Below are 27,107 nucleotides of genomic sequence, written 5' to 3'. Positions count from 1 at the left end.
TGCATCTCTATTCCTGCCCTGCAGACAGGTTCATCTGTACCATTTTTCTAGGTTCCACATATATGCGTTAATATACAATATTTGTTTTTCTCTTTCTGACTTACTTCACTCAGTATGACAGACAGGATTATAGGAGTTTTTAAATGTTTTGTGTCTATTTCTGTTTTCAGAATTCAAATATAAGACATTCAAAACAAAAATCACTTTTCCAGTAACCCAAGACGGAAACATGAGCACCAGCGTATATTATTCCCTCCTTCTAATCTCCCATATTCAGCTGGTGAGGATGTCCTGGGGATGTTTCCGCCCTATCACTCCTCCTTTCCTCTGTGTGAAGCAGCACCATACAGTGGTTAATAGCAGGGACTCAAAGGCTGCTCAGAGGCCTAGAATCAAAGTGGACAGGTGACCCTGGGAGACTAGAAAACACCCAAAGCACTTCCCACTCTGAGGGTACCTGTGAACGTTGGTGACCGTAAGCACTCTTTTTGACTGCTTCTGGGGTGAGGGAGACAAAAGAAAAAGCTGGGGCCACCCAACATGGAATCTAAGAAAAGACCTTGCATAAGCTTGGGGCCCGACCTCCATTACAGCCCCAGTATGAGGGTGAGTGAAAGACTTATCATGCAGAAGGGATGGCAAGAAAAATGGCCTGTTGTGACCTTGGCGTTAGGTGGGTGTAGGGTGACAAAAACTCACCGAGTCTTTGCAACCACAAGCCCTCACATGGATTTGTACCCCAAATTTATGTTCTCCTAAAAACCTCAAGTAGAGAATTTTGTTTAAAAATGGTCCCAGTTGGTAGTGCCCCTCAGTAACTGACAGAAGCACAAACAAACTAAATGAATTCAACTTCAGCCCAGGCCTCAATCAACTCTCAGATAAGGCTCTTAAGAAACATGAGCATACAGTTAAAAAAAAAAAAAAAAAAATCAAGACACAAAATACAAGGAAACAAGGCCATACAGGCATGTGAATCAGCAATCAACAGAAGTAAACCTACAAAGACTTCAGATATCATAAGATAAACAATATAGGTGTGTTTCTATGTTAAGAAATAAAAGAGAGGTTTGAAATTACAGGCAAGAGTTTTGGGTAAAAACAGCAGCCAAGTTTGAAGTCTTCTGAAACCTTATTTAAAGACCAAGAACCTTAAATAAGAAAAGGAAGCAACTGGAGAGCAGTAAACAATATAATTCTGAAAGTTGGAAAGAAGTGGCAGGGTACTGGTTAACCTAGCAGACTGAGAAAGCCCATTCCTAAGCCTGCAGTGAGGAATCCAAGAACAAACCTAAGTTACACTAAAAATCTTCAAAATGCTCAGGAGTTAGTGATACTGGAACTGGAGGTAAAGGGGGAAGTTTGGCTAAAATAAAGAGGACTGGTTGACAGTTAAGAAACGGATGCCCTAGATCAGGAGTCGGCAAACTATGGCCTACCACATGTTTTTGTAAATAAAGTTTTATTGTAACACAGCTATGTGCATTTGTTTACATATTATTTAATACATGGCTGCTTTCACAACGCAAAGGCAGAGTTGAATAGTGGTGACAGACCATTATGGCCCAAAAAGCCTAAAACATTTACTACTGGCCCTTCACAGAAAGTTTGCTGACCCTTGCCCTAGACCTCTCCCCCATTTCATGCTGTTGGTGAACATTAGGGCCACTGAGGGAGGGTTTAGGGCTCTGTGAGAAAATTTTGTGCCTTGGTAATTTGTACTGTTTCCATAAAACTCTTTGCCTCGGAGATTATCCCTCTTATGTACCATGGCAGGAGACCAGAAATTTACTCTCAAGCAAGGATAAACAAAAGTCTCTGGACCAGTAACACTAGGTATTGTTGCAGAGGAGGGGATGTCCCTTACTAAATATAGATGGTTACTATTTGCATGCTGAATTTGAAGACCTCCACCCTCCCTGACTCCAGCCCACCTCCCCTGATCCTAGAACACTGCCCTGCAGGCAGGACAGGGGAAGCCTACTCTTTGAAATCTGACTATCCCAGAAAATATGGGAATAAACTAAAGATATTGAAATTGGCCCAATTAGATTACCCCTCAGCGAAGCTCTCAATGAACAAGCCCCACTTATATACTCAGAGCTCCCAATCAGCTCTGTAATCTCCACCCTTAGACCTCAGCGGACCACAATGGCAGCTGAGGAAAGTCTAACGAAGCAGGATAGAGACCAAAACCAACAGACAAAGCATCTTAGAGGAAAAGGGAGAAAACAACCTCAAATAAGTAGGATGGTATATAAAAGGACCATTCAGAGGAAAAAAAAGAACTTTTAGAAATTGCATGATTGCAGAGGTGGAAAACTCTACCAACAGAAGGGTTAGATAGTAACTTTGAGGATCTCTCTCCTAGAAAGCAAAGCTTGGAGATAAACACCATATCTCGCTCACCTCTGACCCTAATACTTAATATAGTATCCAGCTTTGAACAGGTGTTACAGACGTGTGTTGCTGCTATAGGCATTCAGAGTTCACATCGTTTCCAGTAAGAAACTAGAAATAAGTTTATAACTCTTTTTAAGTGCTGAAATACTGTGGATATGTGGTGTCTTTCATTCAGCTCAAGGTGGACATTTAACCTGAGTTGTTCCTCAGCAGCCTCGGAGAAGTCTTAGTGGAATCTCAATTGGCATTCTCCCAGTAAGCCTCAAGTGGGTAGGCATCCCACACTTCATATCCACCATGGAACATGCACCCTGCTAGGTACATTACAGACATGGTCTCATTTAATTCTCACAATGACCCTATGAGGTAACTATTATTATTCCCATTTTTCAGAGAAGAAAACTGAAGCCCAGGAAGTTTTTAAGTAACTTTTCTGTAACCTTCCACATGCTTATTAAAGTATTAGAGCAAGAATTCAAACCAGGTTTGTCTACCTCACTCACTACGTTGCCCTTTTGATTATACAAAGCTCCCTGAATCAATTAATCTTCACTTGTATATAAGCCCACCATACTCAGAGCCTTCTAATTAGTTATACAATAAGAAGGTTAAGGAATTTTTCAGAATTTTGTTTCTATGTTTTGGTATTTGTTTTTACAGGACTTCCTAATTTTTTTCTTCATCTCCAGAGCACCCAGCATAGGGCCTCACATGGGCAGGTACTCAGCAAAAACTGTCGGTGTGACTAGGAGCTCCCCAAAGGCGACTTACCTTCCTGGCTACCAACTGGATGGCATCATCCTCAAAGGCCTTTAAATGTTTGAGTCGGGACACCAGGATCTGTTGCAGTTGGCTGTGAGTATAGGGCTGGAAGGACATCCTGGTTAGACCCTGGGGAGTCAAGATGACAGGGGAACAAGTTCATGGATTTCCCACTCCAATAGTCCTGGTGGAAAGCCACCTGCAAGTCCCCAAACCTGATTTCCAAGTCCCATGTAACAATTTACACATTTCATCGCAGGACTACCACTGCTTCCAGCTCCTTTTGTTACTGACAATGGCCTGTGGGATCCTGTAGGGCAGTAGCTCTCGACTGTTTTTTCATTTAGCTTAAAAGAATCTTCTATTCTACTGGAATCATTTACAAGTAGATCTGAGCAGAGGTGCTCTCGTTAGAGTGGGTGGGACGATCTTCACCTCTACAACATGCACCGGCTTGGCTCCCGGTGTCACTCCTGCTGAACCACAAGGTCCACAAGGGCAGAGACTGTGTCTGCCCCATTCACAGCCATACTCCGTGCATCTAACACTGCCTGAAAAGGGTAAGCACTTAAGTAGTTTTTTAAAAAATTAAACCTTTAGGGTTCTGTGCAGTTTAAGAGTGCAGAGGTAGCAGAACACCAAGAAGATAGGTTTGCAGAAAGCCATGCAATGGTGACATATTTAATTCCAACTTAGTAATTATAAGAATTTCAGAAATCACATTTCTTACTTTTCCTATTTATTTTAGATTCCTATGTTTTCATTTTTGGAGAAATCCTTGGCCCAGCTTATGGGTCTGTAAGAACAGCTTGAGAATGGCCCTACCAGTCGGCTGGACACCCGGTTCATCATGATGCGCTCTGGCAGATCCATGGTGTTGGCAATGGTCAGGACCACAAGCCGGGCCTCCTTGTGAGTGGGCCAGTCAAAGAGATTGTACATTACGTCTTGTTTCTGAGTCCACAGAAGGTCGAGCTGCCAGGAGATGGAGAGAGACGCAGGGTCAACCACAGAGACGGGGCCCCGGAGGGAAGCCTGTTACCACTGCTTTAGCTTCAGGTGCTCTCAGGTCACACCACCAGCAAGGACATCAATGGACACATGCCTCTCACCACCAGAGAATGGGCCAAAGTGAAGGAAGAAGGGAGCCAGGACTTGCTGCCCGCCCAGTATTTGCTCCCAGAACATTGCAATCAAGTGCCACGCCACTTCCTCTCCAGTCCTTCCGTGGGCACCTCCTTACCTCATCCACAAGCAGCACAGTGGTTTCCTGAGAGGACCCTCGAGTGTGGAATCGCTTAGCCAGCAGTTCTGCCGCGTGGTGAGCTGTAGCCCTGTGACCCGTCAGCTTCTGCATTGCGGTGGGGCGGGGTGGGTGGGGGAATGTGTGGTGAACCGTAAGGACTTTACTCCCCTGGGCTTAAAGTTAAATCTGCATATAGAGGAAGCTATTCACCCTGAGGACTTCAGTATCCTACCCTCTGCCTTCCACTGGAAGGAGAAGAGAAGGCAACAAGAGACAATAGTGTTTGAAATGCAAATGAGCCACAGGCTGGCCCCAGAAGCCCCTCCAAAATCATTAGTGTATGACTGTAACTGGACGTTGCTTGTTCCAAGATAACGGCTAATGAATGAAAAAGTGAGATGCAAACTTCGGCCTACCTCTGACCCCTTTTCTGGTTTGCCACAATGCCCGCTGTGTACAAATGGTTTTCACCATGTTGGTAAGTACTAGCTTCCAGAAATTCCTATCCAGCTCCTAGACTTCAAGGTCCTTGAGGGTAGGAATTCTGCCTTCTTTGTCCTTGCTACCTCTACACAAAGGACAATGCTTGGCAAGTTGTGAACATATAATATGCACAAAATTAAGTAAACCTTTCCCTTTTCATGTGCCACCCAGAAACTGTATTTTCCAAAAAGCCCAAACAGGGGAATCCCTGGCAGTCCAGTGGCTGAGACTCCGTGCTTTCACTGCCGAGGGCCTGGGTTTGATCCCTGGTCGGGGAACTAGGATTCTGCAAGCTGTGGGGCCAAAAAAACCCAAAGACCAAAAGACAAACCAAAAAAACCAAAACAAAAAGCCCAAACAGCGTTGCTCACCTGCAAGATTTGCACATAGACTTGGTGGGGCTCTGTCAGCTTCATCCCATTGACCTCAATGTATTGAAAGGGAGGAACATCATTTGCTTGGGATGCCTGCTGCAGGCAGCGTATCACCTCGTGAACAGTGGCAGTCTTCCCTGTCCCAGGGACCCCGGAGATGTACATGCACCTGGGGCAAGAAGAGAAGACCCTGGGCTAGGTCTGTGCAGCTGCCTTACGCTATCATCAGTTATGAGTATGAGAATGTGTGCTGAAGGAAGGACAGAGGCCCCTGAAATGTGGAGGTGGGAGCAGTAAGGACAATCCTTGGAAGCTGATCAGAGCAGGACCTGTTTATATAGAACCATTCATTCTATAAGCAATGCTGTATGCCAAGTGCCCACCCAAAAAAGGCCAGTGTCATTTTCTCTGTAAGACAGAATTCTATAGAATTACTTTGACAACAAAAACTGCTTCAGAAGCATAGGCTTCAGCAATGGCCTTGCCTGTTCTGACACCAGGGAAAGACCGCTCAGGTGAACTACAGCACCTGAGGTGGTACGCTAGCAGGGCCTTCTGCCCTGAGCATCCTGCTTCCTCAACATGACTCACCCTCCAGTATGGTCAAGGAGTTTGCTTTCCACAAAGTTGTATATGTCCTGGAATTCCTGTTCCCGACAGGGAAGAGACGCAGGTACAGCAGAAACATGCAGCCTAAAGTTGGTGGTAAATGAGGGAAAAGGAGGACTTTAGAAGCATTTTACTATCTACTCAATAATAAATGGAAAAGATTTATCTATAGTTTCTATTTGAAACCTTAATCTCACATCCAAGGGAATGCGTTCATTCTTAAACTTCTTCATTTGGCCTTTCTCTACCCAGACAAATCACCCAACTCAGTGCTTCTAACTAAGAGTACATATCACCTGGGGAGGTTCCTCAAATCACATGGGTGGACCTCATCCCACACGAGATTCTGATTCAGCTGATTTCTGGCAGGATCTAGGCTTATGTATTTTGAAAAAGTCCCCACGCAGTTCTAAAGGGTACCACAACTGAGAAGCAGTGTCCTGACTCATCACCTTCCAACCCTGAGAAAGTGGTGGCAGTGGACTGCAGACTCCTCCCAGAGCCTGTCCACAGTAGCTCACCCAGACACTGCTTGAGGTTTCTTCTTTCTAGACACACACGTTCATCTTACTCTCTACCTTTATTATGTACACCAATGACTACAAAGCACTCCCAGTTCATCTGAATGAAAGCAGGGGCCCCCGAGCGGCGTCACCTCAGCCGGGCCTCCTCCAGCACATTGGCGGGCTCCTGGGCAGCCAGGTTTCGGCTGCGGATCCGGGGAGTGGCGTGACGTGGTGTTCTGGGCTCGGGCTGTATTCAAAAGAGAGAACATTTAGATAATCAACAAGGACCTACTGTAGAGCAAAGGGAACTCTACTCAATATTCTTTAATAACCTATATGGTAAAAGAATCTGAAAAAGAATGCACATATGTATATGTATAACTGAATCACTTTGCTGTACACCTGAAACTAACACAATACTGTAAATCACCTATACTCCAAAATAAAAAAAGAGAGAGACAGAACATATTTCAGAAGGAAAAAACAAAGCAAAACTCCATCCAGGATGCATCAGCAAATCTGATTCATGATGAGCTGATAAAAAGAAGAGAGGTAGTGAATTCCTCTTAGTTCCTTCCTGTATAAATTACCAAGATTCTCCCTTTCTCGCCTACATTACACATACATTTTGTTCATCGTCCAAACACAATTTCTTATTTCTAATTTACTATAGTATTAGGATTTGAAAACAATGTCAGTCTGAGGAAAGAATGAATAAAAGTATGGATTAAATACTTTTCAAAGTAAAATACTATCTTCAAAGAAAGGCAAATTATTAAAAAATCCTAAATACTCTGCCCAAATAGGGTACAGTAGCAGGCATAAACTGGGTTTGATTCATAAGATCCTCCTCTATTCCGCCCCCACAAGTTGCATTCACTGATTAAAATAAAAAAGCATCTTTAAAAAATATAAATAAAAAAGATCTTCCTCTAGCCTTCTTTGAAAATATGGTCAATCTTTAGCTCAGAACTTCCACGATCCACTACACAGTACTTGAAGAAACCTCCCCAGATTCTTCCACTTCAAACCATAGGGTCATTCAGTTTAGGCCCACAGACCGATTTCACCATTCTCTTTTTTTTCTTGCTGCTGGCTCATTAGAGCAGGCCTGCTACCCAGTAGTATTCATGGTGTTTCCACAAAGCACTCCCTTTTGTGGGGGCATTTCACCTACCCACCCTCTGCTTGTAGCCAAGCTATAAAGTGATAGTCTCTACACCTCTTCCCAAACGCAGAACAGCATTTAGACCCTGTTAACAGCTTAACATCTATTAACTCTGGAGAAAACAGAAAAATAATAACAAACCTTGCTGAGAAGGTTTTTTTTTTTTAAGAAAAAAAGGTGGACTTCTGACTTTTTATTATGCTAAAGAGGCCCCCCACCCCGCCCTTAAATCCCTTCTTCTGGGTGGGACCCAGGAGATGCAATCAAACCAGATCATCCAGGTGAGCTATTCTACAAGGCTGCCTCGTCCAAAGCCAATCTATTGGATTTCCTTCCCTAAAGGTCTTTTCTTTGACTTCAACCCAAGCCCAATCACATTTTTCTTGATATGGGAAAATGGAGATCAGCTTTAGAAAGGTCCCTAATTAGGCATTTCTAAATTGTTCTGAAGAACAAGATGCTCCACGAAAAAGTTTTCCTAATATACTAATGCCCTCACAATAACATTAATAAGTTAATGGCCTTGAGAAGTCATGTGATAATGAAACCAATTTAACTTTGTTTAATCCAAACATTTCTCAAACATGTTTGAACACAGTAAAACCCTCTTTTCTTAATAGCTTTCAATGCTCTGCTAAAGTTCCACAGAAAGCAGAGAAACATCCATTTACCTCTTCCATGTTTCTGTTACACAATTCATTACCAAAACCTAGTAGTGCTCCCTATTCCTCAAGTGCATTGAGTGGCACAACAAAACCAATGACACGGCTCAGCAGCCCTGGATTCAATACCCACTGAGCCCTGACTACACACAAAGCCCTCTGCCAGCTTTCAAGGGAAATGCAAAGACGAGGAGTCCGTTCTTACAGTTCTTGTCCTTCCCTCAGGCAGTCTGGCTCTTGGCCATTTGGTTCCGTATCTTAAAAGGAACTTGGACTCAAATTTTATCACTGTCTACTGGGTTCATTTTCAGTCCTAGGGTTCACGTAGAACCTTTCCTCCATGAATACACAGGGAACTCTACTCAATACTCTGTAATAACCTATATGGAAAAAGAATCTAAGAAAGAATGGATATATGTATATATATATAACTGAACCACTTTGCTGTACACCTGAAACACAACATTGTAAATCAACTATACCCCAATATAAAATAAAAATTAAATTAAAAAAAAAAGAAAAAGAACCTTTCCTCCATGAATACTCCAAGTGGCATAGCTTTGAATATAACAGACCTATGGTCAAAACCCAGCTGTTATTAGTTGTGTGACCTCAGTCACCACAATTTCTAAATTACGAGAAATAAACTTAAAAGAACCTTACGGTTTTCTTTGGTGTCTTGGAGGGGGTCTGTAAGGATGACTTCATGGAAGAGCGTAGGTTCCTGGACACACTGCTGGGTGTTCTCCTTGGAAGAGGGGGTGTGGAAGCCTCTTCCTCCTCACTGTCAGAGTCTGAAATCTCGGCTACCGGCAGAAACTCTTCATCTTCTTGGTCACTTTTACTATTACCTAAAAACCTGAATGGTAGGACACATTACTTTCTGATATTTGATGTCTGAAGTCTACATAAGAAGCTCCTAACAGATCAGTGTGGATTCGAGGTATTGCAGAGTCTCTCCTGCAACCGAGCAGTTTCAGATGTGCTCCTCTTCTTGGGCTCTTGCTACCGGAAAGCTCTATTAAGGGCTTTATTTATATTATCTCATTAAACACTGCAAAACTTTGTGACTTGTTTATTATTATTCCCATTTTATAGATGAGGAATCCAAGGCTTAGAAAGGTTAAGTAACCTTCCCAAGGTTACACAGATAGTAAATGACAAAGCCCAGGTTCAAATCCAAGTCTATCAGAATCAAAGTTCATGCTCTTAGGCACCGCACTAACAGTCTTGCTGGGTGTGATGACTATGGGGCCCTGGGAGCCACCTAAGGCCAGGGCAGTGTTTCTTGCCTCTTTCAAACTATGACGTTTATGTGAAATTAACATAATTCCAGACATACTAGGTAAAGGAGAATTTCCATGGATTAGCAAACAAGAAATAAAAAGAGGATTTAAGAAATAGGATTATAGATTTCACAAATGGCAGGATGTTTTTATGCCTGCCAAGCAGCAGTCTTACCTAAGCTGCTGCCTAATCCGATTCAAAGTCAAGAGAGAGCTCTTTCTGCGGATACGAGGACGGGGAGTAGAGGTAGCTTCATCCTGAACTGGTTCTTTGGCCTCCCTGCAAGATACCACAGCAAGGTTATGGAAAGCAGTTTGGGGCACCAGGGATCAGCAGCGGGACTAGAAGATAGTCAGGTGGCCTGACTGGCTCCTATTCTTTCTGCAGCTACTTTGGAAGGAGCTAATCACACTGTGCTAAAAAGTTTGTAACTGAAGTTTGACTCAAACCCAGAGATTAAAGTTTGCCAAAAGCTTATCATTTAAATCAGACTCATCACCTCTCCCAACTAGAGATCAGAACATACTAATCCTAGGCAGAGTTTCTTATCCTTTTTTAATTTCTGACATATCAATGAATTTACTGTCCACTCAAGGTTAGCAGAAATGCAGCAATATTTTCAATACAAAGCATTTATCAAGCAAACTAGGTAAGCCAGGTGCTGCAGTTTCTGAGCAGGAAACATTGCAATTTCAGGCTTGTCACATTCCCTGTGCAGCCCATTATTTATAAACATTGCCCAATGTCAAACTGCAGAGGTTTTTCTAGATGCATTATCTTCTGGTACTGTATGTATTTGAAAATGGCTTCCAGTCTAAAAGAAAAAAAAACCCAAAACCCTAAGAAAATCACTGTTAAAATGTGGCAAAGAGCCACAGCAAGTAATGAAATCCAGGACTGTGAAGCAGTTCAGGTTTGGGAAATTATCTTCTGGAGCCGTGATCCCCAAAGGACAGCTGGGTATATCAGAATCACCCAAAGAGCATCTCAAAATGCAGATTCCTGGGCCCAACGCTTGGAGGTTGATTTCCTACATCTAGGGAAAGGCTCAGAAATCTGTATTTTGGAAAAGCTGGTGATTCTGTGACACAGGCAGATTTATCAGCTGTGACCCACACTTTTCACATCATGTGAAGGATCTCGATTTGCTCTGTGGGAGGCGGGGAAGCATCCCCAGTTACCTCTTTTTGATGTTTTCTGGTTTCAGAATCACAGAAGGCACCACCAAGGATTTCTGTCCCCCCCTGACAGGAGTAAATGTTCTTTCTTCACTAGTCTCTGTCGTTTTCAAAGCTGGGACTCGAGTTCTCAGGATCATGCAACCATCAGGTGAAGCCTTCTTGTCATCCTCGGCCCAACACTGCTGAATCTCTCCAGCTTTCTCTGGGGTTTTCAGAGCTGCAGACGAGTTCTGAGGACCATCAGGCTGAGACCTCTTTGAAGGCGAGGTGATCTCAGAGAAGGCCACTTTCCGTTTCATTCTTCCAGGAGACTCCAACAAGGCCCATGAAGTCTGCTGGGAAATCCTAGTGTTATGTGTCCTAGGGAAACCTAAGTTCAAGAGAAATCACCATAGACAATGTGTGAATTTTATAACTAGCACTATATACACCCCTAATATCTTTATAGATAAACTCATTCACTGAGTGATACAAAGACATGAGTTATCCATATTTTGAATTATTCTATGCTTTCTTTTCCTGCGCCAGGTAGCTCTTATTATTTTTAGTCTCTCTCTTAAATTCTACGAGTAATTTTGCTAGCTAGAACCATAAGTCAACAGTTAAATCAGCGTTTATAGATAAATGTTCAAGTCAGGTTTTCTGTGAAGTAATCTACCAGAAGAGTGGTTCTCAACCAGGGTGATACTGCACATCCTAAGGCCCCATTCAACAGCATCTGAAAAAATTTATACCAACGACTCTGTTGAGTAATACCAAGTCCTAGATTTTTCTTAACCCAGATTATATCTACCAACAGAGAGAAGATGGGTCCCCGGGGGTGGGGGTGGGGGGTAACCAACTGGGTTCTAAGAACACACAGAGCCACATTTGGATCTGCTCCTCTCTCACCATGACCAAAGGCACCAAGAACCTGGACATTCATTCACAGATAGCAATTGAGCTATTAAAAGATATGTGGGACTTCCCTGGTGGCTCAGTGGTTAAGAATCTGCCTGCCAATGCAGGGGACATGGGTTCGATCCCTGGTCTGGGGAGATCCCACATGCTGCGGAGCAACTAAGCCCGTGCACCACAACTACTGAGCCTGCGCTCTAGAGTTCACAAGCCACAACTACTGAGCCTGCACACCACAACTACTGAAGCCCACATGCTCTAGGGCCCGCATGCCGCAACTACTGAGCCTGCAAGCTGCAACTACTGAAGCCCACGTGCCTAGAGCCCTTGCTCTGCGACAAGAGACGCCACCGCAATGAGAAGCCTGTGCACCACAATGAAGAGTAGCCCCCGCTTGCTGCAACTAGAGAAAGCCCGCATGCAGCAACGAAGACCCAACGCAGCCAAAAGTAACAGGGCAGATGATACACATAAACATCTATATTATGAAGTTTAAAAATTGTCCTAAAGCACCTAAGTGCTAATAAACATGGCTTTTGAGACAGACCTTGAAAGAAAGGCAAAATTTCAACAGAGTTGAAAGGGGAAGGAGGGGAATAAGTGAAGAGAATAAATGAGATTGATGTGAGCTAAGGCAACGAGGCAGGAAAGCACTGGGCAGAGGAGTTCACTTTAGTCACAGCACAGGGTGTGTGTGGAATAGCTGCAGACAAGGTAAGAAGTCATCTAGTACCTGTGTGGTAAATATGAGGGTAACTCATGTCTAGATTAATGTAAAAATGTCCCAAAGTCCTAGTCTCCCTCATGCTTCATTTCCCCATCTTTCTGTCAAAAACAATCCAAAATAGTTTCATCATATCTGCCTCATCTAATTATGTAACTGTGTCAAGTTTAAATTTTTTACCCTAACTTTCAAGGTCCTACAAAATCAACAGTGAAAAAAACACTCAATTATTTCTAAATGGTGGTATTACAAATTATTTCTCTAGTAGTCGTCTGCATTTCCAAAATGGTTTATATGTTTATATTCAGCTCCTAAACATTTGTATTCTTGATAGCTCCTATTAAGGAGCTATCAAGAATGCAAATAACTTATACTCAATGAACTTGGCACATAAACAGAAAAATTAAGGACACATAATAGGATGAGGATGAGCTCTCAGAACAGCCATGGAGTAGCTTTCAGATATATCATTAGTGAAAAAAGTTAAAATGGAAAAGAATACATCCAGTATAATACCCTACTGGGTAAGAAAGAATGGGAAATAAAACTATAATAAAATAAAAATTATATGCATGTTTGTATATGACTGTGTGTATATATGTCTGTGTGTGTTTTGATTTATCTGTTGATTTTTGCAAAAACCAAAGGAAAAATAAACCAGAAACTAATAAAATTGATTACCTACAAAAGATGAGGTAGAAACAGGGAGCAAGGGTAAAGAAAGGAATGGGGCTTATCTGAGTACACTTGTCTTAAATAGTTTTGACTCTTTAACTATGCTAATGTTTTGAAAATCAATCAGAGATGGGAAAAGCCCTAAAATTAAACAGAAATGAAAGAACCTAACTGTATATCACCAATAAAATAACCATTGGTGGAAGAAAAAAATTTAATCAAAGTAACGTTACTCCCTCAGTGGAATATATTCTAAAGGCATAAAAACTGCAAATCAATTTTGATTTGGAATTATGGAATGTGGGAAGGATGGAAAGAACCCCATAGTATAGATTAGAAGTATGAGTATGAATTTAAGAGTTTTAACACTATAACAAATATATATATATATATATATTTCTTAGCTCTTCCACTAAGGATCTAAAAGCAATGTCACCTTAGTAGCTAAGCTCTTGAAGAATTAGCTAATTACAGGGCTTAACATCACTAATCATTAGAGAAATGTAACAATGACATACTACCTCACACCCATTAGCATAGCTACAATCAAAACCACAGAAAATAACAATATAAAACAACATAATAATAACAAGATCTAAATAGTTGGTGACAATGTGGGGAAATGGAACTCTTGTGTGTTACTGATAAGAATGTAAAATGATGCAGCTGCTATGGAAGAGTATGGTGGTTCCTCAAAACATTAAACAGAAAGGAAACTTTACCCCAAAAAGCCAAAGCAATCTTGAGAAAGAAAAACAAACCTGGAGGCATCACAATCCCTGATTTGAAATTATATTACAAAGCTACCGCAATCCAAACAGTATGGTTTTGGCACACAGATCGATGGAACAAAATAGAAAGCCCAGAAACAAACTCACATATATATGACCAATTAATTTACAACAAAGGAGCCAAGAACATACAATAAGGAAAGGACAGACTCTTCATTAAATGATGCTGGAAAAATTGGACAGAAGAATTGAAACATGCAGAAGAATGAAACTGGACTACTATCTTACATCATACACAAAAATTAATTCAAAATGGATTAAAGACTTGAATGTAAGGCTTGAAACCATACAACTCTTAGATGAAAACATAGGTGGTAATAAGCTCCTTGACATGGATCTTGATGATGATTTTTTGGATCTGACACCAAAAACAAAGGCAACAAAAGTAAAAAACAAGTGGGACTACACCAAACTAAAAAGCTTCTGGACATCAAGGAAACCACCAAAAAAATGAAAAGGCAACCTACTGAATAGGAGAAAATATTTGCAAATCAAATATCTGATAAGGGGTTAATATCCAAAGTATATCAAGAACTCATACAATAGCAGGAAAACAAACAATGAGATTAAAAAATGGACAGAGGACCCGAATAGACATTATTCCAAGTGAAGCTATACAGATGGCCAATAGGTACATGAAAAGGTGCTCAATGTCACTAATCATCAGAGAAATGAAAATCAAGATGAAGTATCATCTCACACCTGTCAGAATGGCTACCATCAGAAAGAAAACAAATAACAAGTGTTGGCGAGGATATGGAGAAAAGGGAACCCTTATGCACTGTTGGTGGGAATGTAAATTGGTGCGGCCACTATGGATAACAGTATGGAGAATCCTCAAAAAGCTAAAAATAAAACTACCATATGAGGGACTTCCCTGGTGGCACAGTGGTTAAGAATCCGCCTGCCAATGCAGGGGACACAGGTTTGAGCCCTGGTCCAGGAAGATCCCACATGATGCGGAACAACTAACCCTGTGCACCACAACTAATGAAGCCAGCGTGCTCTAGGGCCCGTGTGCTGCAACTACTGAAGCCCACACACCTAGAGCCTGTGTTCCGCAACAAGAGAAGCCACCGCAATGAGAAGCCCATGCACCGCAACGAAGAGTAACCCCCACTCACCGCAACTAGAGAAAATCCGCGTGCAGCAACGAAGACCCCATGCAGCCAAAAATAAATAAATAAATTTATTTAAAACAAACAAAAAACTACCATATGATCCAGCAATTCCACTTTTGCATACTTATCTGAAGTAAACAAAAACACTAACTTGAAAAGACAAATGCACCCCCATGTTCACTGTAGCATTATTTCCAATAGCCAAGATATGGAAACAACCTAAGTGTGCATCAATGGATGAATGGATAAAGAAAATATGGTATGTGGGACTTCCCTGGTGGTCCAGTGGCTAAGATTCCACGCTCTCAATGCAGGGGGCCCGGGTTCAATCCCTGGTCAGGGAACTAGATCTCTCATGTCACAACTAAGAGTTAGCATGCCATAACTAAAGATCCCTCATGCTTCAACTAAAGATCCCACATGCTGCAAATAAGATCCCATGTGTTGCAGCTAAGACCCATGGAGCCAATTAAATAAATAAATATTAAAAAAAATAAAGAAATGAAGCCAATCTTACATAAACTTTAAAAAAATAAAAGAAAATGTGGTATGTATATACAATGGAATATTACTCAGCCATAAAAAGGAAGGAAATCCTGTTATTTGTGACACAGATAGACCTTGAGGGCATTATGCCAAGTGAAATAAATCACACAGAGAAAGACAAATACCATAGGATTTCACTTATATATGGAATCTAAATTAAAAAACAAAAACAAAAATGAAAACCAAGCTCATAGATACAGAGAACAGATTGGTGGTCGTCAGAGGCAGTGGTTGAGGAATTGGGCAAAATGGGTTAAGGTAGCCAAAAGGTACAAACTTCCAGTTATAAAATAAATAAGTCATGGTGATGTAATGTACAGCATGGTGACTACAATTAATACTGTGTTGCATGTTTGAAAGTTGCTAAGAGAGTAAATCTTAAAAGTTCGCATCACAAGACAAAAAACTGTAACTATGTATCATGACAGATGTTTCTTTTTTTTTAAATTGAAGTATAGTTGATTTACATTGTTGTGTCAGTTTCTGGTATATAGCAAAGTGATTCAGTTCTCTCTCTATATATTCTTTTCCATTATGGTTTATCACAGGATGTTGAATATAGTTCCCTGTGCTGCCCAATAGAACCTCTCTGTTTATCTATTTTATATATAGTACTTTGTATCTGGTAATCTCAAACTCCTAATTTACCCTTCCCCCACCCCCTTTCCCCATTGGTAACCATAAGTTTGTTTTCTATGTCTGTGGATCTGTTTCTGTTTTGTAAATAATTTCATTTGTGTCATATTTTAGATTCCACATATAAGTGATGTTATATGGTATTTGTCTTTCTCTGACTTACTTCACTTAGTATGATGATTTCTAGGTCCATCCATGTTGTTGCAAATGGCATTATTTCATTCCTTTTTATGGCTCAGTAGTATTCCTTTGTGTATATATATATACAAATATATCACATCTTTATCCATTCATCTGTCAATGGACATTTAGGTTGCTTCCATGTCTTGGCTATTGTAAATAGTGCTGCTATGAACACTGGAGTGCATGTATCTTTTCAAATTAGACTTTTCTCCAGATATATACCCAGGAGTGGGATTGCTGGATCATATGGCAACTGTATTTTTAGTTTTTTAAAGAACCTCCATACTGTTTTCCATAGTAGCTGCATGTATGGTGATGGATGTTAGTTAAACTTACTGTGGTAATCATCTCACAATATATACAAATATCAAATCATTATGTTGTATACATGAAACTAATATGTTATAATGCTAGATGTCAATTATATCTCAATTTTTTAAAAAAGGAAATTTTGACACATGCTACAACATGATGAACCTTGAGGACATTATACTAACTTTATTAAACCAGTCAGAAAAGAATAAATACTGTACGATTCCACTTATATGAGGTATTTGGAGAAGTCAAATTCAGAGACAAAAAGTAGAATGGTGGTTAACAGAGGATGGGGCACGAGGGAATGGGAAGTTATTGCTTAATGGTTGGAGAGATTGTTTCGGAAGATGATGGGGATGGTTATACAATGTGAATGTACTTAATGCCACTAAACTGTACATTTAAAAATGATTAAAATGGGGCTTCCCTGGTGGTGCAGTGGTTGAGAGTCCACCTGCCGATGCAGGGGACACAGGTTCGTGCCCCGGTCCGGGAAGATCCCACATGCCGCAGAGCGGCTGTGCACGTGAGCCATGGCCGCTGAGCCTGCGCGTCCGGAGCCTGTGCTCCGCAACGGGAGAGGCCACAACAGTGAGAGGCCCGCGTACCGCACACACACAAAAAAAGATTAAAATGGTAAATCTTATGTGATATATATTTCAAGAGACGTCCAATTAGTACTTGGCTCACTGCTGCACTAACTCAATACTATAGCATGAATTAATATTTTATCATTTTCCTTTAGCCTCAGTATTGCCCACTGTGACCCATTTTACACTTACTGCTGAGCTCCAGCCTCTTCCTTGCCCTTGGGGTGACAGGATGGGAAGGAGTTTGGCGAGATTTGGAGGTGGAGTGCCTTGATTCAATCCTTTTGACCACATGTTCTGCTGTGGTCCAAGAAGGGCTTTCTGTACTTTTAGTTTTGGCTTCCATGGACTTCTGGCATCTAGGGTTGCTTTCTTGTAGCTTATCCAACTGTGCAAATAGTTCTGGAGGTAGTGGTTTGAATTTTTTCTCATTCCAAGATAGTTTAACAAAGAATGTCTTCTCATTTTTCAGATCCATAGGTATCACTTCATCTGGGGCTAAAGCTACTACCTGAATTTAGGAAGTATGGATGATATAAAGAAATGAGGACCCAAAGAGTCAACGAAGCCTCTATGAGAGCTATGATTAAAGAGCATTTAAGTCTGCATTCTTACCTGGAACAATTACTTTTCTAAACAAAAGAGGCATGGACATGGCATAGCATATTTCCACAGAGTCCTCCTTGCTGATATCCATATCTCATGTTTTCTTTTCTAGTCCATTCTATTCACCCATGCCAAGTTTTCCCATAAAAACTTCTCTGAGCATGCCCCCCTGCTCAATAGTCTACAATGGCTACCCACTCTGCAAGATCAGATTACTTAAACTGATTTTCACTACCTTCTAAAATCTGACCCCACTTTACCTCCTGAGTGCTCAGTGCTCTTCAAAAGGGCTTCCCACCACTAGTCGAGCTTGGCTTGTCACAGTCCTGCTCATTCCCACCATGGTGCTCCTGCCTAAACATGCCCCCTACCTTTCCAAATCCACCCATCTTGCTGCTTCAACTTCTACATCTGCCTTTCACCTCTTCACTCATTTAACTCAGAGATAAATTATTCTGTGGCACATGATATGCTGGGCCCATAGAGTGGAAAAATCTGACTATAGTCATGCCAAGCCATGGTCTCCCTGCCCTACCAACCACCTAGTCACCATGTGACCACACTTCATATCCAGATCTAATCCCATTTTGGGGGCCTGAAGTAGCTTGAGAAATAACCCATATCCTAGTCTCCAAACCAGTGTCTCAATTCAGCCTACAACTCTTTAAACCTGATTTATCATAAAATCTCATAACACACATTTGCCTGGAGCAATTACACTCTTTGTACTGATTCACTCAAGGTGAAGTCCTCATTTAAGCAAGGGTATTCAGCCTCAAAGTGCTTTATGCCTGCCACAATCACAGCTAAATATAATTTCCCACTGAGATACACCTGCTAATTCCTGCTCATCCCTCAGGTCACAACCCTAATGTCACTTCCTCCAGGAGGCTCCTAACACATGGTAAGTGCTCTCAATAAATATTTGTTGTTGAAAGGAAGTAGGCAGGCAAGCAGAGAAGGTGACAAACAGGAAAAATGCGTTTCCGTGAGGTAAATGAGAGCCAGTAATAAGCTTAGGAATCAGCCAGAAATAAGCTTCAAGATAGAACTGAGGATCAAGGCATCACCTACCTGCACGTGGCCAATGATGGTCTCGGCATTAATGTTGCTGTTACAGGCAGGGTAATCATACCAGAATATCTCTTGTGCATCAGGCTTCCGGCCCAGCAAATGCTGTTTACAGACAGGGACTTCACAGAATCGGATAAACCATTGTACTCGAGCACGTTTCTTGGAATAAGGTTCAAAATCTAGGGAGGGATAGATGGAAAAGGTAAGGTTAAAGATAATAAACATTATCCTAATCCTCACAGTAATCCTACAAGGTAAGTACTATGGCTGTCTCCCTTTTACCGGTGAAGTGATCACATTTCAGGGCCCTTAAATAATTTGTCAAAGGTCACAAGACCAACCAGCGGCAATCTGACTCCACCCAGCACCCACGTTCTTCTCACTTTGCTCCACGTCCAAATGGTGCTATCGGTCATCACATAAATTGTAAAAGGCGTTTGAGAGGAGCAATTCTAATCACAGTTACTGAACAAATTCTGCAAATCAAAACAAAACTCCTAGCAAGACTCAGAGCATCAGCCACTGAGATGACTTCTGGCAAACATATGCTTGCAATCTTCAGCTTTATCATCATAATATACCATTAACATCACTCCATACCAGTGTTAGCTCCAAGTGAAAGGACATATACTCATTAGTGCCACCATCATCACTGCCTCTTCTCTTCCTTAGCTCTCTTCAGAGAAAGACTGAAGCCATCCAGTGTAGCACAATACATGGTTCTAAAATCTATACACAAAGGCCCAAACCTCAAATAACAAAAGCCCATCCTGCTGATGTCCTCTCCCTAGTGGATGTTAGTTTGATGAAGTTTTCCTCCATACTTGTTGAATATCCTCCCTATCTCTATAATGTAAAATACCTTCATCCACTCTATCAGTTCCTTCTTTTAGGCATAAAAACTGCCACAGGACTAGGACTAACTTCCACATACTCCTCTCCTAGCTTTGGAAAGAAGCAGTTTTGTAATAGTTTAAATTACTATCCTTTTTCATCTTCCTTTCGGAGTTCCGCTCCATTCCCACTTTTCTGTGCTCTTCTCTGGTCTGCAGAGGGCTAACAGCTGAGAAAATCAGCTGCGGCTGAGAATGTGGCCTTGCAGGCACCAGTTCACACTACTTTTGCTCCTCTAGCCTTAAGGGTAGTACTGGCTTTCTGCACTTACTGATCTCTGGGAAACACCACTGTTTGCTTCTCCAGCCTTTTCAACACCTATACACAAGTCCCTCTGGGTAAATAAAACAACTAAAGTGTTTCTGTTTTTCTGACTGAACGTCAATCAAGTGATACACCTACCCAATCCAATTTACTGCCTCCCTAGTAAAAGTAACTTTGCATTTGCAAAATTACTAACTTCCTCATGCCAAAATTTAAGGACACGTCTCTACTAGAGTGCAAATCACCTATTATTTCCCTTCCTCCTTCTTCCTAAATCCATCCTTTCTCTCCACTCCAACAATCCTGCCTTAATGGCCATTCTTACCCCCTCCTAAAAATAATGCAAAAGCTAAATTCTTGAGCCCTCCATTCCCATTTTTACCCAATATTGCTCTAGTGAGTAAGGATGTTCACTAGGTGGAAGAGGGTACAGCTGGTACTTAAGTGAGCCCATAGGCACACCCTATATACTGCTATGAACAGAAGAATCAGTAACCACCCCTGTTCCCACCACGGAGCACTTCCCAATCATTAGTGACAAGGAATACTTTTCATTCCAGCCCCAAACTCACCATCTTCAAACAACTCAACCAGTTTAGCAACATACGGATTTTCATCATCATCCCCTTCGATCAACACAAACTGTCCAACCTGGAGGTCAATCTCAGGCAAACGACCTTCTATTTTCACACTCATTTCTCTAGGAAGTAACAGAGAAACATGTGAGGAAATCTCTTAGGGTGGGCCAAGCTCTTCAGACCCCTGGGCACAGAGGAATATGCTCTGTAACTAGAAAACCCCCTGAATAGTTTCTCTCTTCTGACCAATCCTACTAGAAACCAATTTACCAGTAAAATCACAAGCAAGAGTAGATAACATGAATTGAATGAATTGTTTTCGCATGGGTGATGAATCCAGAGGCCTTAGGATGAACCCTAACTTCTCTCAGTTATTGACAAAGAACAACAAAGGCTTCCTAAGACATGAAAGCCGCCCAGTAAAAACATCAGATTGTTCAGAGATGTCTTGGGCTAAGAGGATGTAGTAACAACATCCATCCTACCCTGTTATCATGCAGAGTTATACCGAACCTATCTTAAATAGATATGACATTATCATACATATCAAATTTCATTAACCTGACATAATATCTTCCTGTGTCGCTAGCTGCTATATTTATGCTAACAACTTCTTCCATCAAACAAACCCACACCCTCTTACAATCAATTCATATTCACTGTCCCTCAATCCTCAACCTATAGTACCTAAAACACCCTGGATACAAGTTATTAACAGCTCAGCTTGAAGAAGCTATTAGTTTCAGTCCACCAAAGGACTCTATCACTCACTTGTAGGTTTGGTAGTGCAGTTTTCGATCCAATGGCTTGCCAATCCATGAATAAGTTTGTCTGGTCCTCAGCCTTGTAGGACGGTAGGCCATGGCTCCTGTGTAAAAGTCACTAACTCTGAGTTAACATGACATGCTCTGATGGATTCTAGGGAACAGTCCCTGCCTTCAATGGGTTCAGCCTTCTTTTCTGCCCCTGCTACACTCCCACACACTTTAGACTTAGGAAAAAAAAAACTTTTTTGAGGAAAAAGTCAAGCTCTATGAAGATCAAACATAGGCAATTCAGTATCATCTGGTACTATGCCTTATCTCTTCCTATCCAGGGAAACAGAAAGGTCAATATGTAAAAAACTATAGATGTTTAGAAGTACTTACTAGGTACAAGACACAATGATAGATGTGAAACATCTAATAATGTGAAACTAAAAGACAGTGATACAGTAGTCGTAAGTATCTTTATAACATTTATAATCTAGGTAGGGATAAAATATAAACACACGAAAGGACAACTAACAGTGCAAAGAGCCAAGAGAAAGCCAGAGAGACTACTGCAAGGTAGAGGACCAGGCTTGTGACTGTTCAGGGAGGAACGATTTCTTAAAGGGGTTTTCTAAAATGAATGTTAAATAATGGGTAGCTATTGCTAAGATGGATGATATGAGGGTTTCCAAGGGATGAAGGCAAAAACATGCAAGGGGCATTTGGGGGAATGGCAATGGATTTTATCAAATGTATCATTCCACTTACCTTAAAAACAAAACAAAACCAAACCCCAGGGTCACTGACCTGTACTGCTCTGGCAGCTGGAAGCGGTCTTTTTCTTTGTCCTAGATATTAATATTGTGAATAGCTGGAAAGAAACAACTATATTAAAGTACATGGGAAAAAAGACATTTTTACTGACAATTCTGAAATGAGAATGAAAAATCCAAACATATTTGACAATCCCCTTTACAATATGGAAGCTACAATCTATGAGTCCTAATAATAATGCCAACTCATTATCTTAAGTTTAAGTTATTAAGAAAACAATCCTTTCCTCTAAATTCAATGCTTTTCTTATAGAGCTAAAGTTTGACAAAACTGGGGTTTAAAAAAAATTTTTTTTAATCCAGTCTGACAGAATTTCTCTGAATTACTGATAGAGGGACCAATAATTTCAGTCCATGTTGAAAACAACAGAATTAGAATAGCGTTATTGACATCCTGATTAAATAATCTGGTTTCCTAAAGTCAGTAGCATTATGTCCTACATTCTACTTGGGAACATTCTGACCCATAAGATTTTCTGCTTTTAAAAAAGGTATTTTTTAATATAATTTGAGGAAACTAATTAGCAAAAAGAAGATACTGAGTCATTAGTAAATGCACAGCTTACAAATGATGCCTGAATGATTACTATTAAGAACATTTAGAGTATAATTCACAACATAGTGTTATTAAAATCAATCTAATTTTAATTAAATACATTGTAGAAATGAACAAACAGCAGACTGATGAGTTAAAACAAGTAGGAGACTTGTGCTCAAGTAAAAATGCATTTGGACTCATTATATCTAATAATCTTTTGGCAAAAAGTTAGTAAAAGTGTTTGAATCTCAATAAATGTTCAAGGAAATATATTAACTCTAACTTACCTTCAATATACGTTCCTTTTAAGGGAAGATGTAACATGGAACTATCAGTAAACTTGTAACTTTTCACCTTTCCGCGATGAAATCAGGCAAAATAGGCTACTGAGATACAGACAAAAGATGCAAGTAAATAAGCTCCATCATTAAAAAAAATTGGAATATCACTGAGAGTGCTTTGTAGTAAAGTGGAATCTCCCAACACATTTTCTACAATTCTCGAATAATCTAACTGCAGGATAAATGCTCTGATTTGTCACAGTGTCTATGATATTTGATAACACTGGCACAAGGATCGCACTTTTTCAAACTAAAAGCTGGCATACAGAAGGACTATCTCCATACTCCTAAGGTACTCATGTATACCTAAGGTCATCAAATCCATGCTTTCAACGCCTTTAAATAGAAACCGTATTTTAGTTACTAAAGCATGCACCCTCTTTCAAAAACTAAGCCAAGATAAAATTTAACACTCCTTTTCTAGATCATGAGCTGTGTTCACTGAGACCAGTATAAGCATATATGCGTGCAAAGGTGGATGATTTACCAAAGGGTGAGCAGGCAGGGGTATCGGAAGGCTCTCTGGGCCTGGACCACATAACCTGCCTCAACTCAGCCTGTCACTATGCTCCAGGCCTGCTTTTCCAAACCTCAAACAGACCAAGGTTGTTAGTGCCCTCAGACTTACACAGTTGCTGTTCTCTCTTCCTGAATATCTTTGCAGGGATGGCTCAGGTCTCAGCTCCAGTGAAACTTCCTCAAATAGGCCTTCACTGATACCCAATGGAAAGTTACTCACCACCCCCTTATACTACTGCCTAAGGTCATGTTCTATTGCACCGACCTATTATCAAAGCCATAAACATTATATTACTTTCTTATTTGTTGTACTTCCTACATCAGAATGTTAAATTCTAAAAGAGCAGGGATCTTGGGACCTTGTCTGTCTTGTTCATAACTGCGTCCCCAGGGCCTAGGTTAGGACTTCACACATAATAGCTGAACAAATTAATGAATGAATGGGTTTTTTTGTTTTTTAAATTTTTTGGCCGTGCCAAGCGGCATGTGGGATTTAGTTCCCCAACCAGGGATTGAACCCACACCCCCTGCATTGGAAGCATGGAGTCTTAACCACTGGACCGCCAGGGACGTCCTGAATGAACTGTTTGTAAAAAATCATTAGGACAATACCAAGTGTGGTAAGGATGTAGAGCAGCCAAAACTCTCATACACTGCTGGAGGGCATGTAAATTGGTAAAACCACTTTGGAAATTTGGCAGTATATACTAAAGCTGAACATACGCATATCCTATGACCCAATAATTCCAACAGAATATACCCAACAGAAAAACAAACATATCATCAAAAGACATGAACCAGAATGTTCATAGCAGCACTATACAGCAATGAAATGAAACCACCAACCACAACTGCACACATGTGGGGAAAATCTCACAAAATAACAATGAGCTAAAGAAATCAGACGCCAAAAGAATACATACTATACTGATTCCATTTACACAAAGGTCAAAAACAGGTAAAAGTAACCTATGGTGTTAGAAGTCAGAATAGAAGGAAACCTTGGTGACTGAAAGGAAGCACAGTGGGGGAGTGGAGTGCTTCTGGGATGCTGGACATGTTGTTTCTTGAACTGGATGCTGGTTACACAGGTATGTTCTTTTCAAGAAAACTCACTGAGCTGTATATGACTTGTGCATTTCCTATATGCAGGTTGTTTTTCCATGAAAAGTTCAAAAAATTAATCAGGAGTCCTTCTGAAGAGGCAGCATAAGGAAATCATAGTATATATCAGGCCTCTTTGCACTGTTACGCCACTTTCCTACCCTCGACCCAGCACTGCATCTCATCCACCGTAAGCAAAAAGGTTCCCCAACAGCAGTGATGAATGGAGTGGAAAGGCAGGCGAGACTTGGCCTAGCAAAGGCTTTGGCTTCTAGGAGATACCCACTACAGGCTCTTAGTGTTGCAGATACCAGAAATCTGGAACATACACACTACCCAGTCCAGAAGCCACACCCAAGGAAAACAGATAAGGGAGTTGCAGTAAAAATAATGATACCAGATATTTATTGATCCAATAAGACAGAGGTAGAACCAAAACTCTTGATACGTTTATCTCATTTAATCCTCACAATAATCCTAGAACAATGCTAGTCCATACTAAGTGCAAGGTAGGCACTCAGTAGTAAATATTTGCTGAATAAAAGGTAGCTGCTATTAGCACTTCAAGATGGTAAGTTGTCCCAGTGTTATACAGGATAGCACATGCTTAATTCAAACCCCGAGCAGCTGGATTCCAATGACTGTGCTCTTAAGCACTTACCTTAGAACACCTTGTGTGAAAGTAGATAATGTTAATACATGTCTAAGACAGCTTGCTTCTGGTATGCTTATTACAATAAGCCAGGCTTCCCAGCCACTGACTGAAAGGTCAAATGGGCCTTAATTTCCTTACCCACAAAATGGGGATATTGGATTGGTGGAAAAGTTCATTCGGGAAGTTCCATAAGATGTTACGGAAAACCCAAACGAACTTTTTGGCCAAACGAATAGAAACTTTCTTTTATTCAACCAATATTTATTTATTAATCATCCATTCTGTACCAGGCACTATTCTAGAATTACTGAGGATTAAGTGAGAAAATGCAAAATGGTCAATTCACTTCCCCAGTCCCTTGCATTTATGTGTAAGGGACAGTGATTCTTTTTTTTTTTTTTAATAATTTGATGAATGTTATGAAACACATACAATTCAGACAAAATTTTGCATTTAATTTCAGAGAATTCATAAACCTTCTAAAGTCCATATATCGCCCTTTGTTACATTAAAATCTGTTGCAGAGGGACTTGATAAACATGATCTCACACCAGAAACCTCCAATGGCGTTCACAACCACCCAATACAGCAGGGAAGAGGGTACCACTTTTATAGATAACTAAAATCGAAAACTGCCATATACGATCATTGCAATTTGCAGAGAGTCCAAGATAAGAATCTCGCATCTCATGCCTCTAAGTCCAGTGCTTTTTCCAACTGTCAAAATAGAAGGCCCTTCTCTTCATTGGTGGCGCAGTGGTTGAGAGTCCGCCTGCCGATGCAGGGGACACGGGTTCGTGCCCCGGTCTGGGAAGATCCCACATGCCGCAGAGCGGCTGGGCCCATGAGCCATGGCCGCTAGGCCTGCGCGTCCGGAGCCTGTGCTCCGCAACGGGAGAGGCCACAACAGTGAGAGGTCCAAGTACCGCAAAAAAAAAAAAAAAAAAAGAAGAAGGCCCTTCTATCCCGGGGTTAGACTAGAGAAAATAAAAGAGGTGCCATTACACTCTCCTCCTGGAAATAAGGTGGATGAGAGCCCAGCAGTTAAGAGCAGCTCTTCTGGGGAAAAGAAGACCTGGGTAGGAGCTCAGGCCGCTTAGTCACAAAAAGGGACTTAGACAAGTCTCTTTCTCTCTGGGAGCAACTGCTACATCCGCAAAATCGGGTAATAACTTCTGCTGCTCCGCCTTCCCTGTGGTGCTTGCTACATAACACTACGCTGAAATGAGGAAAAGATGCGACTGCTTCACAAGGGCCATGCAGATGGAAGGTTCACATGGTTCAGATCATTACTGAGAGTCTCAGGGCGCTGAGGACAGGAGTGTTCACGCTTTTCTGTTGTTGGCTTTCGGTTTCCCCGCTACAGGGTCGCAGTCCCCGGGAGAAAAGCTGTTAGAAATCGCAATGTGGAAAGTAAAACGTTCCTAAAGGGTTTAGAACGTGCCTGGCACTTAATAATAGGCGCTTAGTACATATCTGCTGAATGGATAATGGCTGAATGAGTCCACAGAGAACAATTCCTCAGTCCCGCGGCTCAGATCCCTCTCCAGCCCGTGGGACGCCACACTCACCGGGCGCCGCAGTTTGTTGGAGCTGGGCGCAAGCCCTCCGCTTCCCACCGTCCCCGCTTCAGGAGCTCGTGGAGCTGCAGCAAATCTAACTGCCCGGGGACACTCCTCTTACAGCTACCAGCCGCGTACCGGAGCCGAAGCGGGGGCCTCCCGAGGAATGGAAAGAAGGTGGAGAAAAAGAAATTTCCCGCCAACGCCGTAACCCCGCCCCCAGGGTGT

The 27,107-nt window shown here is 41.4% G+C and overlaps 1 protein-coding gene across 2 annotated transcripts in view; it reads right to left on the bottom strand.

Moving 5' to 3' along the window:
* The window catches only part of ORC1 (origin recognition complex subunit 1), a 34,161-nt gene extending 7,134 nt beyond the window's left edge, over positions 1–27,027 (bottom strand). The window contains exons 1-15 of one of the 2 annotated variants that reach the window (XM_029229362.1): positions 26,889–27,027; positions 22,135–22,198; positions 21,347–21,443; positions 20,570–20,697; positions 18,840–19,018; positions 17,352–17,670; positions 10,682–11,051; positions 9,675–9,779; positions 8,877–9,072; positions 6,533–6,630; positions 5,860–5,961; positions 5,266–5,437; positions 4,409–4,516; positions 3,991–4,140; positions 3,175–3,294 (exon numbers count right to left, since the gene is read on the bottom strand). In XM_029229362.1, the coding sequence (XP_029085195.1) occupies positions 3,175–3,294; positions 3,991–4,140; positions 4,409–4,516; positions 5,266–5,437; positions 5,860–5,961; positions 6,533–6,630; positions 8,877–9,072; positions 9,675–9,779; positions 10,682–11,051; positions 17,352–17,670; positions 18,840–19,018; positions 20,570–20,697; positions 21,347–21,438 (2,139 nt within the window). In that variant the 5' untranslated portion in view covers positions 21,439–21,443; positions 22,135–22,198; positions 26,889–27,027. Of the gene's footprint in view, positions 1–3,174; positions 3,295–3,990; positions 4,141–4,408; positions 4,517–5,265; positions 5,438–5,859; positions 5,962–6,532; positions 6,631–8,876; positions 9,073–9,674; positions 9,780–10,681; positions 11,052–17,347; positions 17,671–18,839; positions 19,019–20,569; positions 20,698–21,346; positions 21,444–22,134; positions 22,199–26,888 lie in introns of those variants that run through there. The other variant, XM_029229363.1, reaches the window with a different exon arrangement.
* Positions 27,028–27,107: the final 80 nt, after the last annotated feature.

Source organism: Monodon monoceros, unplaced genomic scaffold (assembly GCF_005190385.1).
Source record: "Monodon monoceros isolate NGI ecotype Baffin Bay Population unplaced genomic scaffold, NGI_Narwhal_1 Super_Scaffold_18, whole genome shotgun sequence".
Taxonomy (NCBI): domain Eukaryota; kingdom Metazoa; phylum Chordata; class Mammalia; order Artiodactyla; family Monodontidae; genus Monodon; species Monodon monoceros.
The sequence above is the reverse complement of the archived record's forward strand: the minus strand, read 5'-3'. Positions and strand labels throughout refer to the sequence as shown.